The sequence below is a fragment of the Zootoca vivipara genome, chromosome 12 (assembly GCF_965207765.1).
Source record: "Zootoca vivipara chromosome 12, rZooViv2.hap1.1, whole genome shotgun sequence".
NCBI lineage: Eukaryota > Metazoa > Chordata > Lepidosauria > Squamata > Lacertidae > Zootoca > Zootoca vivipara.
This window is the reverse complement of record NC_142595.1, coordinates 46,490,299-46,512,255: the sequence shown is the minus strand read 5'-3', so window position 1 is coordinate 46,512,255 and position 21,957 is coordinate 46,490,299. Positions and strand designations below refer to the sequence as shown.

General features: G+C 41.0%; 3 protein-coding genes across 4 annotated transcripts; all 3 read left to right on the top strand.

Moving 5' to 3' along the window:
- The first annotated feature begins 1,419 nt into the window (after positions 1 to 1,419).
- On the top strand, positions 1,420 to 20,816 carry LOC118078093 (vomeronasal type-2 receptor 116-like). The gene is made up of 5 exons (XM_088655094.1): positions 1,420 to 1,522; positions 14,998 to 15,289; positions 16,889 to 17,116; positions 17,311 to 17,437; positions 18,507 to 20,816. Exons 2-5 carry the CDS (start codon positions 14,999 to 15,001, stop codon positions 19,406 to 19,408), a joined length of 1,548 nt encoding a protein of 515 aa, XP_088511220.1. The 5' UTR covers positions 1,420 to 1,522; position 14,998; the 3' UTR covers positions 19,409 to 20,816.
- Positions 5,063 to 6,745, top strand: LOC148684116 (extracellular calcium-sensing receptor-like). Its single transcript, XM_088655096.1, has one exon. It carries the CDS (start codon positions 5,548 to 5,550, stop codon positions 6,355 to 6,357), a length of 810 nt encoding a protein of 269 aa, XP_088511222.1. The 5' UTR covers positions 5,063 to 5,547; the 3' UTR covers positions 6,358 to 6,745.
- LOC118078094 (vomeronasal type-2 receptor 26-like) lies at positions 6,278 to 10,826 on the top strand. 2 transcript variants are annotated; one of them, XM_088655095.1, is made up of 3 exons: positions 6,278 to 6,336; positions 8,164 to 8,267; positions 9,527 to 10,826. In XM_088655095.1, the coding sequence occupies exons 2-3, from the start codon at positions 8,195 to 8,197 to the stop codon at positions 10,429 to 10,431; spliced, it is 978 nt and encodes a 325-aa protein (XP_088511221.1). In that variant the 5' UTR covers positions 6,278 to 6,336; positions 8,164 to 8,194; the 3' UTR covers positions 10,432 to 10,826. The 2 variants fall into 2 exon arrangements, with proteins under 2 accessions (XP_088511221.1, XP_060137356.2); XM_060281373.2 differs by lacking the exon at positions 6,278 to 6,336 and having other exon boundaries at positions 8,133 to 8,267.
- Positions 20,817 to 21,957: the final 1,141 nt, after the last annotated feature.

Sequence of the window (21,957 nt, the reverse complement as noted above, 5' to 3'; positions counted from 1 at the left end):
GTCCCCAAACTAAGGCCCGGGGACCGGATGTGGCCCAATCACCTTCTAAATCTGGCCTGTGGACGGTCTGGGAATCAGCATGTTTTTACATGGGTAGAATGTGTCCTTTTATTGAAAATGCATCTCTGGGTTATTTGTGGGGCATAGGAAATCATCCATAATTTTTTTTTCCAAAATATAGTCCGGCACCCCACAGCCTGCTGCTGAAAAAGTTTGCTGACCCCTGATGTAAATTGTATCTTCTTCTTTTATTCTATTGTACTGTTACAAAGGAGTTTAGTACAAAGTTGTTACTACAGTGGTAGCTCTGGTTATGAACTTAATTCGTTCTGGAGGTCCGCTCTTAACTTGAAACTGTTATTAAGCTAAGGTACCACTTTAGCTAATGGGGCCTCCCGCTGCAGCTGCATTGCCGCCGTGCGATTTCTGTTCTCAACCCGAGGTACTACTTCCGAGTTAGCGGAGTCTGTAACCCGAAGTGTTTGTAACCTGAGGTACCACTGTATAAGTACCTGTGGTCTATAACTCTGTTGTGCATATACAAGCATACAGTATACTAAAAAGTTCAGATTTGTGAAATTAACGTGGATTAATATGTTATGTCAACCTAGCACAGGGGTAGGGAACCTCTGGCTGGTGAGCCAAATTTCACCTAGGAATGATTCCAAATTACCAGATCATTCCTGACCATCCACACCCATCTACCCCTCATCAGACTATATAACTGACATTAAGTGTGTCACAGTTACCAATTATTTCAGAGGAATGCTCAGGAGCTTAAAGTGAGTTCTTGATTTTTTCATTTGCAGTAAGAAGGTGCCTGTCAGGGGCTGGGCAGAGGAAGAATGGTGGAGACCACCTCCCCAGGTTTACCCTCCCAGGGAGAGGAAGACACTTTAGAATTACAACAGGGGTTTTACGGAGGTCATAGCTCGGAGGCAGAGGAGGGGAAAAGTTGGGAAATAATGGGAGAGGAGGAAGAGGAAGAGGAAGCACCAGGGGGCGACAGCAGATGGACACAGTGTCTTTAGAACACAAACCCCCCCCCCAATCTCCCAAAATCCACCGAGTTTTGAAAGTAGGAGATCAAAGAGCTCAGAGGCAGAGGGCACTTGTCAGCACCCAAGGAAGTGATGAGTATGACGAATGAGGAAATGGGAGAGACGTGTGTGTGTGTGTGTGTGTGTGTGTGTGTGTGTGTGTGTCTGTGTGGAGATTCATTCGGGACAACACGATTATCCAAGAGGTTGAGTTCTAAAGCTTCTCTCTGTAAATACTGAATAAAAAGCGGACAGTAAGAAACATTTCCTTGTGTTTGTAAGTTCCTGGGCAACCAGTCATGGGAGTTGCTGGCAGCCGCCTGACAGCAACTGCTACTAAGATACAGACAAAAACTCCAAGACGATGTTTCTGTGGAAATGTGCCTTCAGATAAACTCATTGCCTGGCATTGCGACACCAAGTGATTGAAATGTGGGGCCTTCCAGATGCTGAGAAACTGCAACTCCCTTTATCCTAAGCAGGTATGGCTAGTGGCTAGGGGTGATGGGAGTTATAGGTCAGCAAAAATTCGAGGGCCAAATGTTCCCCACCACCTGCTTTATATAACAAGTAAATGATATTTGGGGGGTCAGGTGGCGCTGTGGGTTAAACCACAGAGTCTAGGGCTTGCTGATCAGAAGGTCGGCGGTTCGAATCCCTGCAATGGGGTGAGCTCCCGTTGCTTGGTCCCAGCTCCTGCCAACCTAGCAGTTCGAAAGCACATCCAAGTGCAAGTAGATAAATAGGGACCGCTCCGGCGGGAAGGTAAACGGTGTTTCCGTGCGCTGCTCTGGTTCGCCAGAAGCAGCTTTGTCATGCTGGCCACATGACCCGGAAGCTGTCTGCGGACAAACGCCGGCTCCCTCGGCCTATAGAGCGAGATGAGCGCCGCAACCCCAGAGTCGGACACGACTGGACCTGATGGTCAGGGGCCCCTTTACCTTAAATGATATTTAGATTAAAACACATGCACATAGAATACTCCTTCCAGCAGCACCTTAAAGACCAACTAAGTTTTTATTTTGGTATGAGCTTTCATGTGCATGCACACCCATTTGCAGTCGTTTGCGGTCATCAACAGCTATCAGTCAGTCAATCACCCATTTCCACCACCCTTCTGAGTGATCCCCCCTCCCCATCCCCACCCCTCCCCACCCCTTCTCTACATAAGTGCCTGGAAACTTCCATTTCACTGTATCTGAAGAAGTGTGCATGCACACGAAAGCTCATACCAAAATAAAAACTTAGTTGGTCTTTAAGGTGCTACTGAAGGAATTTTTTTATTTTACCAAAATAAAAACTTAGTTGGTCTTTAAGGTGCTGCTGGAAGGAATTTTTTTATTTTGTTTTGACTACATCAGACCAACACGGCTACCTACCTGTAACTAAAACATAGAATACTGATATTAAAATTATTGCTATGTTTCAATATACATACACATATGCTACAAAGTTAAAAAATATCTTTCAATTTTTTAATAATGGAATGTTCTTCAAAGGAGAGATGGAGTATAAATATTGTTATCTTTTTGGTACTAAGTCAGTCTTTCCTTGCTGAGAGACTGAAGTTAGCATCCAGGTAATTAAGTATATTTGCCACATCTCTTTGATTCAATAGCTTTGATTTATTTGCTGCCCACAGTGGCTGGGGAAACCCAGCCAAATGGGTGGGGTATAAATAATAAAAAATTTTTATTGTTATTACTACTACTAGTGGTAGTATTTAATATATTCATTCTATTTCCCATATGTTGTTGATTAACCTTATATTTTATCTTATTTAACTCTGAATGCATTTGCTTAAGGAAATAAACCTGCTAATTACATTAAGAGACTAATATTTTTCTCTGAACCCTAATTATTTTGGGTACTGATATGAAGAGGGAGTCTAGACTTTCCTCTCAATATGGTGTCTGTTTCTGTGATAATCTACGGTGCTGCTTTAACGATTGAATCAATTTTGGGATGCATAAAATACACACATAAGATTTTACCCTGAGAATGGAGTACAAAGTGTATAACAGATGCAACCAAGTTATATGTCTGGATGTACCCAGGAAAAAAAGGAAATTATTCAGCAGGCATCTAAAAGAGTACAGTGAATGTGAATGCTTAATGTCAGTTCCAAAGGACAAGTTCTGCCACATTAAAGGTTGTTGTTGTTGTTTAGTCATTTAGTTGTGTCCAACTCTTCGTGACCCAATGGACCAGACCACGCCAAGCACTCCTGTCTTCCACTGCCTCCCGCAGTTTGGTCAAACTCATGTTGGTAGCTTCGAGAACACTGTCCAGCCATCTAGTCCTCTGCCGTCCCCTTCTCCTTGTGCCCTTCATCTTTCCCAGCATCAGGGTCTTTTCCAGGGAGTCTTCTCTTCTCATGAGGTGGCCAAAGTATTGGAGCCTCAGCTTCACGATCTGTCCTTCCAGTGAGCACTCAGGGCTGATTTCCTTCAGAATGGATAGGTTTGATCTTCTTGCAGTCCATGGGACTCTCAAGAGTCTCCTCCAGCACCATAATTCAAAAGCATCAATTCTTCGGCGATCAGCCTTCTTTATGGTCCAGCTCTCACTTCCATACATCACTAACATTAAAGATACTACGCCTTAAAAAGGCACATTAGATGTTACATGGGACTTGTAGAAGTGTAGAAATTAGACACTGTACAGATATAATGTTTCCATTAGGTTCTCCACCCACTTTCACCTCTGGTCCCAGCCACCACTGGCATAGGTCCCTTGGAAGCTTACTCAGACCTTCTGTTGGTTCACACAGGTGTTTTTAAACTATTGCTGAGCTGCAATGAAAAATGTTGACTTGGATTCCTTCAGAAACATTGGACTAGGCAGTGGTCATAATCTCAAAATGTGGTGCTACTGTTTGCACCCTAAAGCCAATGGTTTCATTCTGAATTTCCTGTTGGTGTTTGCTCACTATGGAAAAATTGTACCTGCCACTTTTTGTGTCCCTAAGGAGCAGAGGAGAGGAACGGTGGTTGTAAAAAAAAGAAAAAAAAAGAACAGGGATTTTGTACAGGGATGGCGAAAGAGACTTTGTAATTTTGTGTTTGTAGTGTTTGCAATTCCTCTGCGGTACAGCTGTTGGTGTGCAGATTCATGAAAATGAAAATAAATGAATGACTCAATAAAGTATAGTGGGGAAGAAATTCATAACATAAAGCGAGAGATGTGCCAAATCAGCTTTCATCCCCCTTTAAAAAGTACTGTGTTTTTGGCCTCTTTTTCACAGTGTTTTAAAGCTTCGATGTTTGGGGGGCTTGAGGTTACCTTTGGTGGCTGACATCGGTGAGGGTGTTTTTCTTTACATTATACATAGACCCTGGAGGTAGAAAGCATCGTCATGCATGTTGCATCAAAGCTGCTAGCTGCTTTGGAAATGCCTTTCCTGTAGTTGCTGGGGATTAAACTTGGAATCTTCTGCATGAAAATCAGATGCTCTGCTACAGAGCTATGCCCTTCTCCCAACTGTCTACTGACACATAAGCCCCACTGACTCCATTGGGACTTATTTCTAGTTAAGCAAGTATGGGATTGCAGTTTTCATGGTCTAGATCATGCTTCTTCTGACATATGAAATGGTCACATACTTAAAGAGAAAACAGAGGTTATTTATTGTTTTGACTAAATTAACTGAGAAGGTCAAACAAACAGATCAACAGAAGGTGAAGTGAAAGTACTATGCAAAATAGAAGTGCTATCATCCACCATTAATTTTTGACTGTATGGTGTTTATTAGCTTAGAAACATTAATGATAAAGAAAATACTTCCATTTTGGTCTAAAGCAGTTTGAGACAGAACAGAATTGATATTGTGGTACGTTTTATTTCTAAAAGATTAACTTCATTTGCAGCATGATGACTAAATTCTACCAGCACATTCTTGTCTTGGCATTTGCTGAGAAAGAAATCAATGAGAACCCAAACATCTTGCCCAATGTCACACTTGGCTTCCACATCTATGATAGCTATTATGATGCAAGGATGACCTATCGGACCATGCTGGACCTGCTCTTCAAATCAAACAGCTTTTTCCCCAACTACAAATGTGACACCCAGAAAAACCTCCTAGCTAGTATTGGGGGACTTGGCTCTGACACCTCCTTCCACATGGCAGATGCGTTAAGAATCTACAAGATCCCACAGGTATGAACAGGGGCATCAGGATTTGATTTTTGCTTCTTCCATGGATTTCAGTCCATGCATCTCAGTTGAATACAAACCTAAATCTTAATCTCATATTTCCCATCTATGCAACCAATCTGTCCAAATCCCAAATCAAAATATGCAATTGAAAAAAGAAGAAGCTTAAATATGCCCTGGCTGGAATAGTCCTTGAATTTAATCTATAAATTGATTGAAGAAATATTTGTTGAAAGAAACTCGCATAGTCACAACTTGGCAATATCTGTACATTTTTTCCCCTCAGCTCACATATGGTTCGTTTCCCCCGGAGGAGAGGGATTCAAGTCAGGTTCCTTCTTTTTACCGCATGGTGCCTAATGAAGCCCACCAGTACATGGGTATTATCAGTTTGCTTAAGCATTTTGGATGGACGTGGGTTGGGCTATTTGCTGTGAATGATAACAGTGGGGAATATTTCCTCAAGACCCTGGAGCCCCTGCTTTCTCAAAATGGAATTTGTTCAGCCTTCACACAAAGAATCCCAAAACTACTCCATTTTGATAACTTGGATGAAATGTATGATATGTATGCACTATTTATGGATGCTAAAGCCACAACATTTATTGTTTATGGAGAATCTCAGACAATTACAGGACTGAGAGCTATTATATTTTTGCGAGATCCTACAAATAAGGAAAAGGCATCACTTAAGAAGGTGTGGATTTTGACAGCCCAGACTGATTTCATATCTATGGGTCTTACTAAGTTTTGGAATGTTCTGCTCTTCCAAGGTGCCATATCCCTCACAATTCACTCACAGAAACTTCTAGCATTCCAAGAATTTCTTCAGAACATAAAGCCTTCTTGGACTCAGGGAAATGGTTTTTCCAAAGTCTTCTGGGAGCAAGCATTTGACTGTATATTTCCAAATCCTGATGCACCAATGGAGGTCAAGGACATGTGTACTGGGGAGGAGAGGTTGCAGAGCCTTCCAGGGTCTCTTTTTGAAATGAGTATGACTGGCCACAGCTACTGCATTTACAATGCTGTCTATGTTGTGGCTCATGCTTTGCATGCACTTTACTCATCTAGATCCAAACAGAGAGCAAATGAGAGCAGTAAAAGATTAAAAATTCAAGACGTTCAGCCGTGGCAGGTATTGTTATTATTCCAATAAACAGATAAGTGCAACAAATGACTGTATCACAATTTTCATCCACACATGCAATGATGTGATGCCATTGCATGTCTTATTCACCAGCAAAGATTTATGTGTGAATTTTAACTTGTCTACATTTTGATTGAAATTTTGTTTTGTGTTCAGTGAATGCATGATAGAGTTCCTATCTGTTGTGTCAAAATAGCTGATTTTTCACACTTTGTCTTCGTTAAATTATGCTACATAATACATAATAATACTACATAATAATACTAATAAATAATAATACATAATAATACTAATAAAGTAGGATGTTGGTAAATCATGACATTTTGCTCAAAGTCTGCATTACATTCTTTTCCCATTATGTTTTCCCCCTGCTCTTTCAATTAGCTCCACCATTTTATCCATGACATTTCATTTAACAACTCAGCTGGAGAAACAGTGTCCTTTAGTGAAAACAGAGAAATGCAAGGTGGATTTGACATTATGAACATGATCACATTCCCAAATAAGTCTTTCATCCGTTTGAAAATAGGATGGGTGAATCCTAATGCTTTTGATGGAAAAGAATTCAACATTCACGAGGACATAATTATGTGGCACAATGGTTTCAACCAGGTCTGAATTCTGGGGTATTTTTGTGGGCTCCACACTCTCCAGATCAGTCATTCAGATGCTCAAAATAGCTATCATTCTTCTCTTGGCCAGGGTCATGGCAAGAATCTGGATATCTAGTTGCATGTAACTATGCTATGGTCTTAATTGAAATGAACGTCTAATAATATTTGCTGTGCCACATTTATATATGGCAGGATTCCAGATGATCTAGATAAAATTGACTCCTGAACTAAAAATGGATGTGTATCTGTTTACATTGAAAAGTGGCCAAAGATCAGTTGAAGATCTCACATCAATTTTTTTTCTTGTCTAAGTGAACCTCATTTGTATTTCTAGAGAGCTAATATTGTTCCCCCTGTCTTGTCACAAAGGGGTCCAGGTGAAAGTATATTTGTGAGAGGTGCCAGAAGCCAGGAAAGTATCCACTTCTGGTTTATATCCTGGAGGCATACCAGTACAGGGGATCCATGCCAATGAAGGGCTGAAAACCCCAAGCATTTCTGTATTGCACCATTAGTCTGATCCCAGTCTGGGTGGGGCAAGAAGCTTATCAAGCGTCCACTTCCAGCTCAGTCTGTAGCCTTGTGCTTGTGCTGTGGAGAAGATGGTTTTAGGATATAAAATTCCTTCCACCTTCCTCTTCACCTTTTCCTTCTTCAGATACAGTACATGGAATCTAGCCCTCACTCCCAGGGTGCTGGTTGGCACAACTGGGGACAAGTAGGAACCTCGTGGTTGGTGGGCCAGGGATAGGCTGAGTGACCTTTTCCACCCACTTCCTACTCCTACCCAGCAGTGCCACATAAATGCAGTTACTGCTGGCAGACATGTAATTGTAAGAATTGGTTTTCTCATTACTTGTGCAAAAAAATAAAATAAATGTAAGAATTTGTAAAAAATAATAATGAGTATCCTGAGCTATTCCCCAGGTGAACTCTGATTCCAGAAATGTGTACACAGGATTCTGTGACCCATGGAGCAGAGTATGGCTGACTTTTTAGGTTAATGTGTGTCATTTGCTTGGAGTTTGAGGCCTCAAACAGGGCGTGAATCTTTCTTCCCACTATACAAACACTAATATTTTTGTGATGAGTTGTCCACTAAATTCAGTGACTGATTTTTATTTTTATTTTTTAAAAAAACATTTTCCCTTTTGAAATGGTTTCCTGTTTATGGATAGATGATGCCTGTCTCTATATGCAGTGAATCCTGCCACCCTGGTAATCAGAAGAAAATGATGGAAGGACAGAAATTTTGCTGCTATGATTGTACTCCATGTCCAGAGGGGAAGATTTCAAACCAGAATGGTACATGATATTTCTTGCCATACAAGATTGGTAAAAATATTGTTTCAGTGTTGTGCATGTAGTCACACCATCCTGCTTGGAGTAGTGTGAATATTTTTCTGCTGCTTTCTATTAATTTTTAATGCTTCCTCATCATCCTGGGGAAAAAGTGACAAGTGGGGTGCCACAGGGTTCCGTCCTGGGCCCGTTGTTGCTCAAGGTCTTTTATAAAGGACTTGGATGAAAGGATCGAGGAGAAGCTCATCAAATTTGCAGATGACACCAAACTGGGAGGGGTAGCTAATGCCGCAGAAGACAGAATCAGAATTCAATATGACCTTAACAGGTTGGAGAACTGGGTGCAAGCTAACAAAACATGAATTTCAATAGGGACAAATGTAAGATTCTGAACTTAGGCAGCACTTGCTGTTAAAATTGTATTCCATTTGATGGTTGGGATGCACTCAACACCCTTCAGAGCTTGCCAGGGTTGGACCATAGGGTGTGGCAAAACAAGAATTCACACACCTGCTAGGCAAACATGGTAGGGATTTATGCAAGGCTGAATCCCATCCAAACTAGAGCCATGTCTTGATCAATGTCCTACCGGGACATCTTGCTATCTCCACAAACTACTGCCTCTATGTCCGTAAGTAGGGAATCACCTACCACCAGCACCCATCCTTGGGGAGTGGCAGGAATTATTCTATACACTGTAACTTCCAAAGCCACCTCAGAGCATTCTAAAGTCTGCAACTGCTGTTCTTGGTCCTCTGGCCCCAAACTGGGAAATATATTGGTAGCAGGATAGGAGTTGAGAGTCTTTAACCTGAGCATATTGTTTCCAACCCCTTCATTCGCACCAATAAAATGAATCTTCCCTTCTTGTCTACTGGAGTTTAGCTGGATATTATTAGGATAGGTTACGAAGACGGAGACAGGAGCTTTATAGCTCGAGTGCTTTCTACTCCTTCCTCTTCAGTTGCCTTTTTTAGACTGCAATTACGTTATTGTCCCAGTTAACTGACAACCCCAAGCATCAAATGAAACCTAAAGTTCCAACCCCTCTGCCTTCGTGGATCCATCAACCCCCTGCCTGCAGTGAGTACCACGTGGCCACTTAAAATGGTTTAAACAAACCTATGTCAGATTCGGCAGAAAACTCAAATGGTAATTCAGATATACAAAATGTTCTCTAATATTTAGAAGTATCAGATTAACAGGAACAAAACACACACACACAAATTGTAAATGGAGTTTGGCTTTCTTCTGTTTTTCAGACATGGATGACTGCTTCGGATGCCCTGAAGATCAGTATGCAAACAAGAAGAAAAATGGATGCATCCCTAAAACTATCAAATTTCTTTCTTACGAGGAACCTTTAGGGTTTAGTTTGGCCGCACTTGCTCTTTGTTTTTCCCTGATCACAACTTTGGTGCTAGGAACATTTGTTCAGCACAAAGACACTCCTATTGTCAAAGCCAACAACAGGGATCTCACCTACGCTCTCCTCATTGCCCTTCTACTATGTTTCCTCTCATCTCTTCTATTCATTGGACACCCTGGGAAAGTGACCTGCCTTCTTCGACAACCAACTTTCGGCATTGTCTTCTCTGTGGCTGTTTCCTGTGTGTTGGCCAAAACCATCACCGTAGTTGTAGCTTTCATGGCCACCAAGCCAGGCTCCAGTATGAGGAAGTGGGTGGGGAAAAGACTGGCCAACACCATTGTCCTTTCTGGGTCACTCATTCAAGCAATTATTTGTACTGTGTGGTTGAAGATGTCTCCCCCATTCCCTGCTCTAGACTCAGTAGCAGAAGAAACCATTGTGCAATGTAGTAAAGGGTCTGTGACCATGTTTTACTGTGTCCTTGGCTACATGGGCCTCCTGGCCCTTGCCAGCTTCATTGTGGCATTTGCAGCTCGCAAATTACCAGACAGTTTCAATGAAGCCAAATTCATTACTTTCAGCATGTTGCTGTTCTGCAGTGTTTGGCTGTCTTTTTTCCCAACCTATCTGAGCACCAAAGGGAAATCCTTGGTGGTGGTGGAGATCTTCTCCATCTTGTCCTCCAGTGATGGGTTACTGGGCTGCATCTTTGCCCCGAAATGCTACGTCATTGTGCTGAAACCTGAGCTTAACAAAAAGGAGCAACTAATAAGGAGAATGAAGTGCAGGTATTGACATGGCCTCACAGAAATAAGCAGCAGCTTGAATGTATTTCCTTTTTTTTTTAAATATATTTTATTAATTTTTCCAATTAAAACCAATTATATCACATTCATTATTTCAAATTATACACATATATATCAATCAAACCGAATGTTATGCCAAATCATCTAAAAAATTTTTTTTAGGGTTCCCATGCTTCAAGAAATTGGGGATTCCTCGCAACCGTCCACTGTCGTCTTTTTTCTAAAGTTCAAATCGTCTCTCCAAATCCACAATAATCCAGATCTTTCCCTTTACAGTCACATAGATGTTTTCCTCTTTCAACCGATTATTTCCCAGCTGCTGAGATAAATGTCAAACAAAGTTTCACAAATGTTCTTTCTCCTGTGTGAGTTAATCAGTCCAGCCCCCCCCCCCATAAATCTTCTTGGTCCGGAGCGTCCCTATTGCGTCGGCTCTCAACACGAAGCAGCGCCATCTTAAAAAAACTCAAATCACTTTCGTTTTCTCTCATAACCATGTAGATTAAATGATCATTATAAAATTTACAGCTTTTCCAGGCCGAAGAACCAGATCTCACACCATGCATTGACTATTGGTAAATTAATGGTTCTCCTTGCCCTATAGCTGAACTTAGCTTCAGGTCGCTGCTCCAATTCAAAGTGCGTCACAACTCATAAATCCTCCGAACGCGTCCAGGCACTCCTTCCGTCCAACTAGAGGGGGGCTTTTCTCATCAGCAACTCCTCATCTTCAAAGAATATGCTCAATAACAACAGTTTATAAAGTTCAACTCACACAGTCTTTTGCTTCTCTTTCACTCCAAACAAGCCAGGACATCGCGTCTGGGAAGGTACGAAGTAACTCATATGAAAAAAAATTAAAAAAAGACTCGCTTCCCTTATCGCTCTGTCCCCATCAATCCTTCTTCCAGATGAAATACAGCCTTTAACTCCTCACCTTCAGCAGCATAGATTTCTCGGCAGTAAACAGCGCTTCTGCCCCTCCTTCTGAAGTATGTCCATAGATTTAAGCCTAATTATCTTCTTTAATCATGGAAATCCCCGCCATGCAGATTAGCGTCCGGGAGTCCTGGCCGTCGTAAGGGCTTGAGCCCAAGCTCCCCCCACTCCATAAACAGTCGGAGTGGGTCTGGGGGCATCGCGGACCAGCGGCCCCTCTCCGTAACCCCCGGAGAGGGCAGGGGGTTGCCATTTACTCCCCTAGCAACCGCCAAATTCCTTACGAAGGTCAGAGGGATGGAAAACAGGTCCGCCATTCCTGCAGGCGGAAACCGGAACCCTAGCTTGAATGTATTTCCTGATGGTTCCTTTGCTGGAGGAAAGTCCCCTTCCCAATAGCTGAAGGGAGGGATCTTTCCTGCTACCCCTCCCACTACTTTTGGAAGCCTTAAAAGAAGCTGCTGAAGGAGCAAAACTGTGGTCAATGTTTCTAGGACCAAGGATAATCTGCTATTTCCAGATGCTGTAATGTTGCTATTGTTCCATTTCATTCACAGTACAGAAATGCTGTTTTTTGTAGATTGTTACATTTGCTATCACAACATTGTTCTTTTAAAGTTCAAATCAAAAAAGTGTATTACATTAGCCATATAGCCATAGCACATATAAAAGATCAAACAGGCAACTGTCGCACAACAACATAGAACACAACAAATACAACTATAACATTAAATATAAAATCCAGCTGAGTGCTGCTGGTAAGGTAAAAGACAAAGCAAGGCGTGTCGACTGTGAGTATAACAGGAATTTACATAGGACTAGGGCTGGGCAAGTTAGCCAGAAAGATGGCCCTGAGTTTCAGGTCCTGTAAAATGTAGATGGCCACATCGCGTGAAACCAAGGGGTTGGCATCCACCAATAAGTTATAATAAAATTATTCTCAACTCATTTTGAAACATATCCCCCCTCTCTTTTTGTAAGTCACGTGATTGTTCTTTTGTGAAGGTGGCACAGAAATGAAATGATGATGATGGGGAATGGGAACACATCTTGCTCCAGGTAAAGGAAGCTGCTACCATTGAAACAGGTACTAAAATGGATGGGGAAGGAACTGCTTATGAATAAAGTTTTCCCCCCGATAGGTCCCTTCAAAAGGCACATCACCATAAAATCTGATGCCTGACAGATTAATGGTCCCATTCACTTATTAATAATTTGGCCCATGTAGGGTAGCACAGATGGAGATGTGGCTAACTGGAGGCGAACAATTCTTGAGCCCTGCGAAGCACAGCAAACCCCTTTTAAAAATATGCTTCATGGTTAGAACAGTAATTGGGAAAAAAGGAAACTGTGGAATGAGAAAGTATGAATTGGAAAGTCTGGAAAGAATGGATGATGGCCTTTATTTTGTATTATTATTTATTATTATTTTTATTTATTATTTATACCCTGCCCATCTGGCTGGGTTTCCCTGGCCACTCTGGGTGGCTTCCAACAAATATAAAAATACATTAAAATATCACAGATTAAAAACTTCCCTTTAGGTGTTTTCTAAATGTCAGGTAGTTGTTCATCTCCCTGACCTTGTTATATTATATCTGGACCACAGAACTCTCTACAGGTTATATCGCTCACTAGCTCTGCTTGATTTTGGTGTGTGTTTATGTGTGTGTTTTGTTGCCTGGAATTTACCTGAACTTGGATAATGCCTCTTGGTGATCAGAGAGGGGTCTATGTGTGAGTGTAGAATCTAGCCCCCATGCAGTAGTAAAATTTACATTATACACTTTCACCTTCGGTCCCACTCACAAGTGGCATATGACCTCAGAAGGAAATTCAGTCTTCAGGCTGAAAAAGATTGCTCAACCCTCCAATACAGGAATATTCTCTGTTAGTTCATGCAAGTGAGTCAAACAACTGGTTTTTAAACTATAGTCTTAAGAACTATAATCAGAGAAGTCTTGACCCCCATTCCCTTGGAGAGAACTGGAGCTGGAAAGTGGCCATTATCTCAACATTCAGCACTTCTCCTTTGTAATGACTTCACTCTGAGTTTCCTATTGGTCTGTCACTTTTTTTGCCTCTAAGGTGCAGAAGAGACTTGTGGTTAGAACTGGGAGTTGAAAAACAAACAAAGACCAAAGTGCCACTTAGACACCACAACTCCAAGGAAATAATTAATGGTCCTACCCAGCAATTACTCAAGTGACTTCACTTTCTTCACCAGGACAAACCTCCAGGTGCTTTCTAGAAGGAAATAGAAAAAGATCAATAAGCAAGCCTGGAAATGGTTATAAATAATTTCATGTGCTATGGAGAACGAGGGTAGAGGAAAGCGGCAGGCAGGGCTTGGTCAATGTAATTTCTGACATTATAATCTCTGTTAGTACTCAAGAGATGCAACCCTTTAATTAAATACAGCCCATAATATCTCTCATAAGAGTGGTTTGACTGAGCCATGTATCATCCACTGTAGCCTATTCAAACGTAGCTACTATGGAAGCTCAAAGCAGAATCTGCACTCAGGGAGAAGCTTGGCTGCCAGAATGTTGCTGCTATTGGTGTTGCTGTTTCTAATTCCCCCTGTTTCTGATAGCTCTAACTCTATCTGGTGCCCCAGGGATAATCCTTTCCCTGTTCCACACGAGTGGTACCAGCCGGGTGACCTAATAATCGGTGGGATTGCCTCTCAGAGCTATTACATTTTCTATGAAGTTTTCTTCAAGGAACACCCATCACAGAACCTGTTTGATGTTTCATAGTAAGAATCGTCCATTCCCCCTCTGGATTGCCTTTCCCTTAGTCTCATGCCTTTCTGACAGGAATCTTGGGGAGAGGGGATATCTTATCGCCTGCATTTGCAAGCTGCAACAGGGGTCACTTTTTGGCTGAAAGGTGGATTAAAAAAAAAGATGTTTCAATTGTTTAAAAGCTACCAGCTCACGAAGAATGATTTGAATAGCTGTCAAAAATTCTCCTGTTTATACATCTCTGAGAGACCCATTTGTTTCAGCCACCTCATGAATCTTTCACAACCTAAGCTTCTAGATAGAAAATACAACTTTTCTTCTCCCATAATAAATACTTTCAATTTTGTAAATGAATATTTTATTTTATTTACTCCAAGTGTATTCACAACTGCTGTGCAGCATGAATATTGTGAGGAGTGAGGAAGAGAAGGGTGAAAGTGAAAATAAATCCGGCCCAATCGCCTTCTAAATCCGGCCTGCGGACAGTCTGGGAATCTGCATGTTTTTACATGCTGTAGAATGTGTCCTTTTATTTAAAATGCATCTCTGGGTTATTTGTGGGGCATAGGAATTTGGCCGCCAACACACACACACACACAGTCTGGTCCCCCACAAGGTCTGAGGGACAGTGGACCAGCCCCCTGCTGAAAAAGTTTGCTACCCCTGCAATAGATGAACAGCAGGTGTGTGAAAGTATACTATACAGCAGTGATGCCCTAATCAACCATGGGTTTTCTGTGGCAGTATGATGTTGATTAACTTACTGTAGATGAATTAATTGCCAAAAAAAACCCCTTCAGTTTGAAACAGAAGCTGTCCAATATTGTAGTATATTCATATTTATAACTAATTCACTTTATTTGCAGTATGGTGCCAAAATTTTATCAGCACATCCTTGCATTGGCATTTGCTGTGAAAGAAGTCAATGAGAATCCCAATATCTTGCCCAATATCACACTTGGCTTCCACATCTATGACAGCTATTATGATGCAAGGATGACCTACCGTACGACTCTAGACCTCCTCTTTAAGATGCATAGATTTGTCCCCAACTACAAATGTGACACCCAGAAAAACCTCATTGCCATCATTGGAGGACTTGGCTCTGATACGACCTTCCATATGGCAGACACATTAGGACTCTACAAGATTCCACAGGTAAGATGCATAAATGAGGATATTTATCCCCCCCCCCCCCCCAATATTTGGTTTTTATCCAATATTTGTTCTACGCAGAGCAGATCTGCTCAGAAGTATTCTACTCAGTGGTTTATTCAGAGCTGACTAATCAAAATTAATGGCTCTCTCTTAGTTATGATCCTTGATTGAAACTTAAATTGGATACCAACATACATCTTTCTCTCATGCTCCCTGCACATTGCTTTTTCTCTGTTATTTCTAGGGATGTGAGACTGATCTGTTCAAATCTTGAATCAAAATGTGCAATCAGAAATAAAGCTGAGAATAAGCCTTGACTGGAAGGGTTCTTGATTTAATTGATATATTACTTCAACATACAACAACAAGAAATCTTTATTATGGTCTTATACAAGCATAAGGAGGGAATGGTACAATCATTTAGAATCTAAAAAACGTTTTAAAAACAACAACTAAAAAGCGTTCAACATATATTTGTTGCATAAAGTGTCATATGGTGCAGGATGAATGCTTTCTGCTTAATTAGATTTTTTTTTGGTAAATTTTCTTTTAGTTCGCATATGGTTCATTTCCCCCAGTGGAGAGTGATACAAGTCAAGGTCCTTCTTTTTACCACATGGTGCCCAATGAAGCCCACCAGTACATGGGTATTATCCGCTTGCTTAAGCATTTTGGGTGGACGTGGATTGGACTTTTTGCTCTGAATGATAACAGTGGAGAAAATTTCATCAAGAAATTCCAGCCATTGCTTTCTCAAAATGGAATTTGTTCAGCCTTTGCACAAAGAATCCCCAAAAAAGTCTATCTTGATGACTTGGATCAAATGCATGATATAGCCTTAAATATGCATGTACCCTTCACAGATAATAAGGTCACTACATTTATTGTTTATGGAGAATCCCTAACAATTATAGCACTGAGAGCTCTTATGTTTCTGCAAAATCCTACAAATAAAGAAAACACATCATTTAAAAAGGTTTGGATTTTTACAGCACAGACTGATTTCATATCTATGGGTCTTCTTAAGGCTTGGAATGTTCTGCTCTTCCAAGGTGCCATTTCCTTCACAATTCATTCACAAAATCTTCCAGCATTCCCAGAATTTCTTCAGAGTGTAAAGCCTTCCCGGAGCCAGGGAGATGGTTTCATCAAAGGCTTCTGGGAGCAAGCATTTGACTGTATTCTTCCCAATTTCAATGCACCAATGGAGGTCAATGGAATGTGTACTGGAGAGGAAAGGTTGCAGAGTCTTCCAGGGTCTCTATTTGAAATGGGCATGACTGGTCACAGCTACAGTATCTACAATGGTGTCTACACTGCGGCCCATGCCCTGCATCACATTTACTCACTTAAATACAAGCGAACAGCAATGGGGAGAAGTAAAAGATTACTTCAAGATCTACAGCCTTGGCAGGTAATGTTTTGAAAATGAGTTGGCCCCTATGGCTGCCCCTATGGATCTTGTCACCAAAGGAGGTTGCCTTACTTTATCTCCTGGGTGGGCTGGCCCTGCTCATGAAGAAAGGTTTCTGTAAATCATGGCATTTGTTATTTTCACTATATCTCTCTCTCTCCCTCACCTCTCTTTCCCTCTCTTAGCTCCACTCTTATCTCCATAGTATTTCATTTAACAACTCAGCTGGAGAAACAGTGACTTTTACTGATCAAAGAGAAATGGGAGGTGGATTTGACATCATGAATATGGTCATGTTCCTGAATAGGTCCTTCATTCGAGTGCAAGTTGGATGGATTGATCCTGATGCAAGAGATGGAAGAGAATTCATCCTTTTTGAGGACATGATTCAGTGGCACAATGGTTTTAATCAGGTCTGGAATCTAGGGGTTTATTATGTCGCTACATTCTCCAGATTAGGCAATAACCATCACCGTTTTCCTGGATAGGTTGATTGAAAATTTTCGAATAGCTAGTTGGATGAAACGATGAACTTTCCAGTCAAAGATTACCTTTCAGTGGCTTCTAATATTTCTCCCTTCTGAAATTATTTCCTGTTTGTTTAAAGGTGATGCCCATATCTGTGTGCAATGACTACTGTCGCCCTGGTAATCGGAAGAAAAGGAAGGAAGGGCAGAAATTTTGCTGCTATGACTGTACTCCATGTCCAGAAGGGGAGATTTCAAACCAGAATGGTAAATCATATTTTTTCATTGTACAGGGTTAGCATGTATCTGTTGAAAAGAATTTAAACATTATATTGTGCATTGTGTGCATTCAAAGACTATTAAGCCTGGTAAAATCCCATGCACATGGTTTTGAAAGGAAGCCCCAGTCATCAGAAAAAATGATTTCATTGTGCACATAATTTAAGAGAACCTTTCAAGTACTACAATTGTACAGAAGTTGCAGATTTGTGAAACATGTCTGTGGCAAGAATGAAACACACTAGACATCCATTGTAGGTGAACTTTATTCATTATGTTTCAGGAAGGAGGGGATGGCATGGCACTAGGGTGAAGATAAGGTCATGATTCCAGCCAGCACATGCTGTTCAAATGATATTCCACTTGATTGTGCAGATGTACTCAACACCCTTCAGAGTTGAATAATGTTAGACTTTTGTGTGTTGGCAAAACAAGCATTCAGGTTCCCAGTCACAACTGTGGGAGGGGTTTGGGCAATTCTGGGCCCCAACTGACTTCGGGGCATGGCTTGATATTATCTGTTGCTAGGTCCAATATGGTCCGCAATAATGATATGTTTCTGCCTAATGGCTTTTTGGCCCAGCTTTTCAACAAAAGCTTAAGATCAACTAAAAAAGGTTGTTTTGACATCCCGAGGGAAAGGTGAAAACCCCTCAACCCAGAGAAAATTAAGCATGGGAGTAATATATATACTGTATTGTTCCAATTAACTGGTGACCCAAAGATTCAAGATTCCATCCCTTCTGCCATTCTGGACATAGCTGCCAAGTTATCCCTTTTTTTAAGGGATTTTCCCTTATGCTGAATAGGCTTCCTCGCGAGAAAAGGGAAAACTTGGCAGCTATGATTCTGGTGCATCGAGTGGCAATTTAAAATGTTTCAACAAATCTACGTCAAATTAATAAGACAAATCAAAGAGTAGTTCAGATATTATATAATAATTGGCTCACACATAATCAGAAGATTCACATGAAAAACAGCAAAAACTGTTATATGGGGGGGGGGCAAACGTCACACACAAATTGTCAATGGAATTTGGCATTCTTCTGTTTTTCAGATATGGCTGACTGCTTCAGATGCCCAGAAGATCAGTATGCAAATAAGAACAAAAATGGATGCATTCCCAAATTAATAACCTTTCTTTCTTATGAGGAACCTTTAGGTATCAGCTTAATGGCAGTTCCAATTATTTTTTCCCTAATCACAATTTTGGTGCTAGGAACATTTATCCAACACAAAGACACTCCCATTGTCAAAGCCAACAACAGGGATCTCACCTACGCTCTCCTCATTGCCCTCCTACTCTGCTTCCTCTCATCTCTTCTATTCATTGGACACCCTGGCAAAGTGACCTGCCTTCTTCAACAACCCACTTTTGGCATCATTTTCTCCGTGGCTGTTTCTTGTGTGTTGGCCAAAACCACCACTGTAGTTGCAGCTTTCATGGCCACCAAGCCTGGGTCCACTATGAGGAAGTGGGTAGGAAAAAGACTGACCAACTCCATTGTCCTTTTCTGCTCTGTCATTCAAGTGATTATTTGTACTGTGTGGTTGATGACCTCTCCCCCATTCCCTGATCTAGACATGCACTCGGTAATGGAAGAAACCATTGTGCAATGTAATGAAGGCTCAGTGACCCTGTTTTACTGTGTCCTGGGCTACATGGGCCTCCTGGCTATTGCCAGCTTCACTGTGGCATTTGCAGCTCGTAAATTGCCAGACAGTTTTAATGAAGCAAAATTTATAACCTTCAGTATGTTGCTGTTTTGCAGTGTTTGGTTGTCTTTTGTCCCAACCTACCTGAGCACCAATGGGAAATCCATGGTGGTGGTGGAGATCTTCTCCATCTTGTCCTCCAGTGCTGGGTTACTGGGCTGCATCTTTGCCCCTAAATGCTACATCATTGTGCTCAGGCCTGAGCTGAACAACAGGGAGCAATTAATAAGGAGAAAGCTGTAAATTTATTTTCTTTCTTTATTCTATTCTTTGTTTTATATAAGGGAGTTTTGTATAAAAGTGGTTACCATAAGTACATTTTCCGAGGTGATACTCTTTTGTAGGATCAATTTGGGGTATTTAGGGTTTTGAAATTAAAACAGATTAAAATCCTCTGTCACCTTAGGTCAGGAGTAAGGAACAACTTGCCGGTGGGCCCTGTTTTGCCCAGCTGAGGTTTCAATTCTCGTGCCATTCCTGGCAAACCACACCCACCTTATTCTCAGCTGACATCATATGGCACTTCATAGGAACAATCAGGAGCTGAAGGTGAGTTCCCAGATTGTCTCTTCCCAGAAGATCCCCCTGGAGGGATGCTTCCAGCCTTCCCAGCCCCTCAAATTGAAAGTGTTATAAGATGATTCTGCAGGAGAAGGACTTTGAGGAACAACATGAGAGAGGTCTTTCTAGGAGCATGTGAAACTCCTATGTTACCTTGTTAAGTTGTCTGTTGCTCATGAAACCTTGTTGTATTTATCGGACGCCGATGCAGCTTTTTGGTATGTTTTTATATTTGTCATCATATTTTTCTATTATCTGATATTATTTTTGTGATGTTTGATTTTAAAATGTGTTCATGTATCCTTTGTTTATGGCAATTTGCCCACCATTATAAAATCATAGCATTGTATGGTTGGAGGAGTCCCTCTGGGTCATCTATTCCAACCCCCTAAATGAAGGAACCTCAATTACAGCATCCAGGACAGGTGACTATTCGACCTATTCTTAAAAACCTTCAATGAGGGAGAGTATACCACCTTCTGTGGAAGTCTATTCCACTGTTGAAGAGCACTTATAATCATAAAATTGACCCTGATGTTTAGTTGGAATCTCTTTTCTAATAACTTGCATTCATTGGTTGGGGCTCTACCCTCTCGATGATTATGATGATGGAGCCCATGGTGCTTCAGGAGGGGGAGGTAGTTTCCATTGAAAATGATAATACAATGGGTGTGGGGGAGCGAAGCTTGGTTTTTGCTAGAGAAACTGCTTCCACCTCACTGATCAAGCCTCTTTGAAACTGTCCATTTAAAAGACTTATTGCCTTTCACCCAGTGACAGACAGGTTGGTGGTCCCATCCACCTATCAAACTTTGTCCATCAAAGGCTGGGAGAATGATAACTCTGGCCAACTGTGGGGAAATGTTACTGACTCCAGCTTTAGGACAAGAAACTTAATAATAAAAATGAAGTTTTGTGGATAGAAAAAAAGTAGGGAAATGCATTGAAAAGTGTAGAATGAATGAGCATGATTTACTTTTGTATTCACTTATAAATATGTATTTCTTATATGGGACTGATTTACCTTATATTTCTCTGTTCTGTAATACTAAATTATATTTCTTTAAGTAAAGAAACATGTTAACTAAAAGTAAGTTTCTGAGTGTCTTCCTTGAACCTTAAATGCTTTAATATCAAGCAGGAGAATATACTCTCCTCAATGTGGTTGCGCTTTCTGGGATAATCTAAGATGGTACTGTAAACGCTGAACAAAAACTTTGATACATCAAAGGCATCCTCAATATTTACACTATGTAGGGCAATATATGCCCCACAGATTTAAGAACAGAACAGAACAAATCATTTCTTTGGATGGTCCCACAAAAAGAACAAGTTTTCAACAGGCATCTAAAAGAACAAACTTATTGTGAATGCCTAAAGTTATGAGGAGTTACAAAAGCACTGCCATATCTTAAAGGGAAAATGAAGTGGAAGTTGCCTTTACCTCAAAATTTAGCACTGTCATTTACACAATGAAATCACTCTGAATTCTACCAGCGCAGACTTGCTTTGGCAATGAGAACCCAATGATCTTATCCAATATCACTCTCGGGTTAGACATCTATGATGTATCATCATCATCATCATCATCATTATCTTTTTTTAAAAAAAATATATTTTATTAATTTTCCAATTAAAACCAATTATATCACATTCATTATTTCAAATTATACACATATATATATCAATCAAACCGAATGTTATGCCAAATCGTCTAAAGAATTTTTTATTTGGGTTCCCATGCTTCAAGAAATTGGGGATTCCTCGCAACCGTCCACTGCCGTCTTTTTTCTAAAGTTCAAATCGTCCTCCAAGTTCATAATAATCCAGATCTTCCCCTTACAGTCACATAGATGTTTTCCACTTTCAACCGATTGTTTCCCAGCTGCTGAGATAAATATCAAACGAGGTTTCACAAATGTTCTTTCTCCTGTGTGGGTTAATCAGTCCAGCCTCCCCATAAATCTTCTTAGTCTGGAGCTCCCTGTTGCGTCGAAGCAGCGCCATCTTAAAAAGCTCAAATCACTTTCGTTTTCTCTCATAGCCATGAAGATTAACGATCTTTATAAAATTTACAGCTTTTCCAGGCAGAAGACCCAAACATCAAACCATAAACTCTTGGTAAATTGATGGATCTCCTTGCCCTATAGCTGAACTTAGCTTCAGGTCGCTGCTCCAATTCAAAGTGCGTCACAGCTCATAAATCCTCCGAACGCGTCCAGGACTCCTTC

Coding starts and splice junctions, on each gene's coding strand:
- LOC148684116 (XM_088655096.1), top strand. CDS start 5,548: ATGGTGCCTAATGAAGCCCACCAGTACATGGGTATTATCAGTTTGCTT.
- LOC118078094 (XM_060281373.2), top strand. CDS start 8,141: ATGATGCCTGTCTCTATATGCAGTGAATCCTGCCACCCTGGTAATCAG. Junction 8,268..9,526: donor GAAGATTTCAAACCAGAATG/GTACATGATATT, acceptor TCTGTTTTTCAG/ACATGGATGACTGCTTCGGA.
- LOC118078093 (XM_088655094.1), top strand. CDS start 14,999: ATGGTGCCAAAATTTTATCAGCACATCCTTGCATTGGCATTTGCTGTG. Junction 15,290..16,888: donor GACTCTACAAGATTCCACAG/GTAAGATGCATA, acceptor TCCCTCTCTTAG/CTCCACTCTTATCTCCATAG. Junction 17,438..18,506: donor GGAGATTTCAAACCAGAATG/GTAAATCATATT, acceptor TCTGTTTTTCAG/ATATGGCTGACTGCTTCAGA.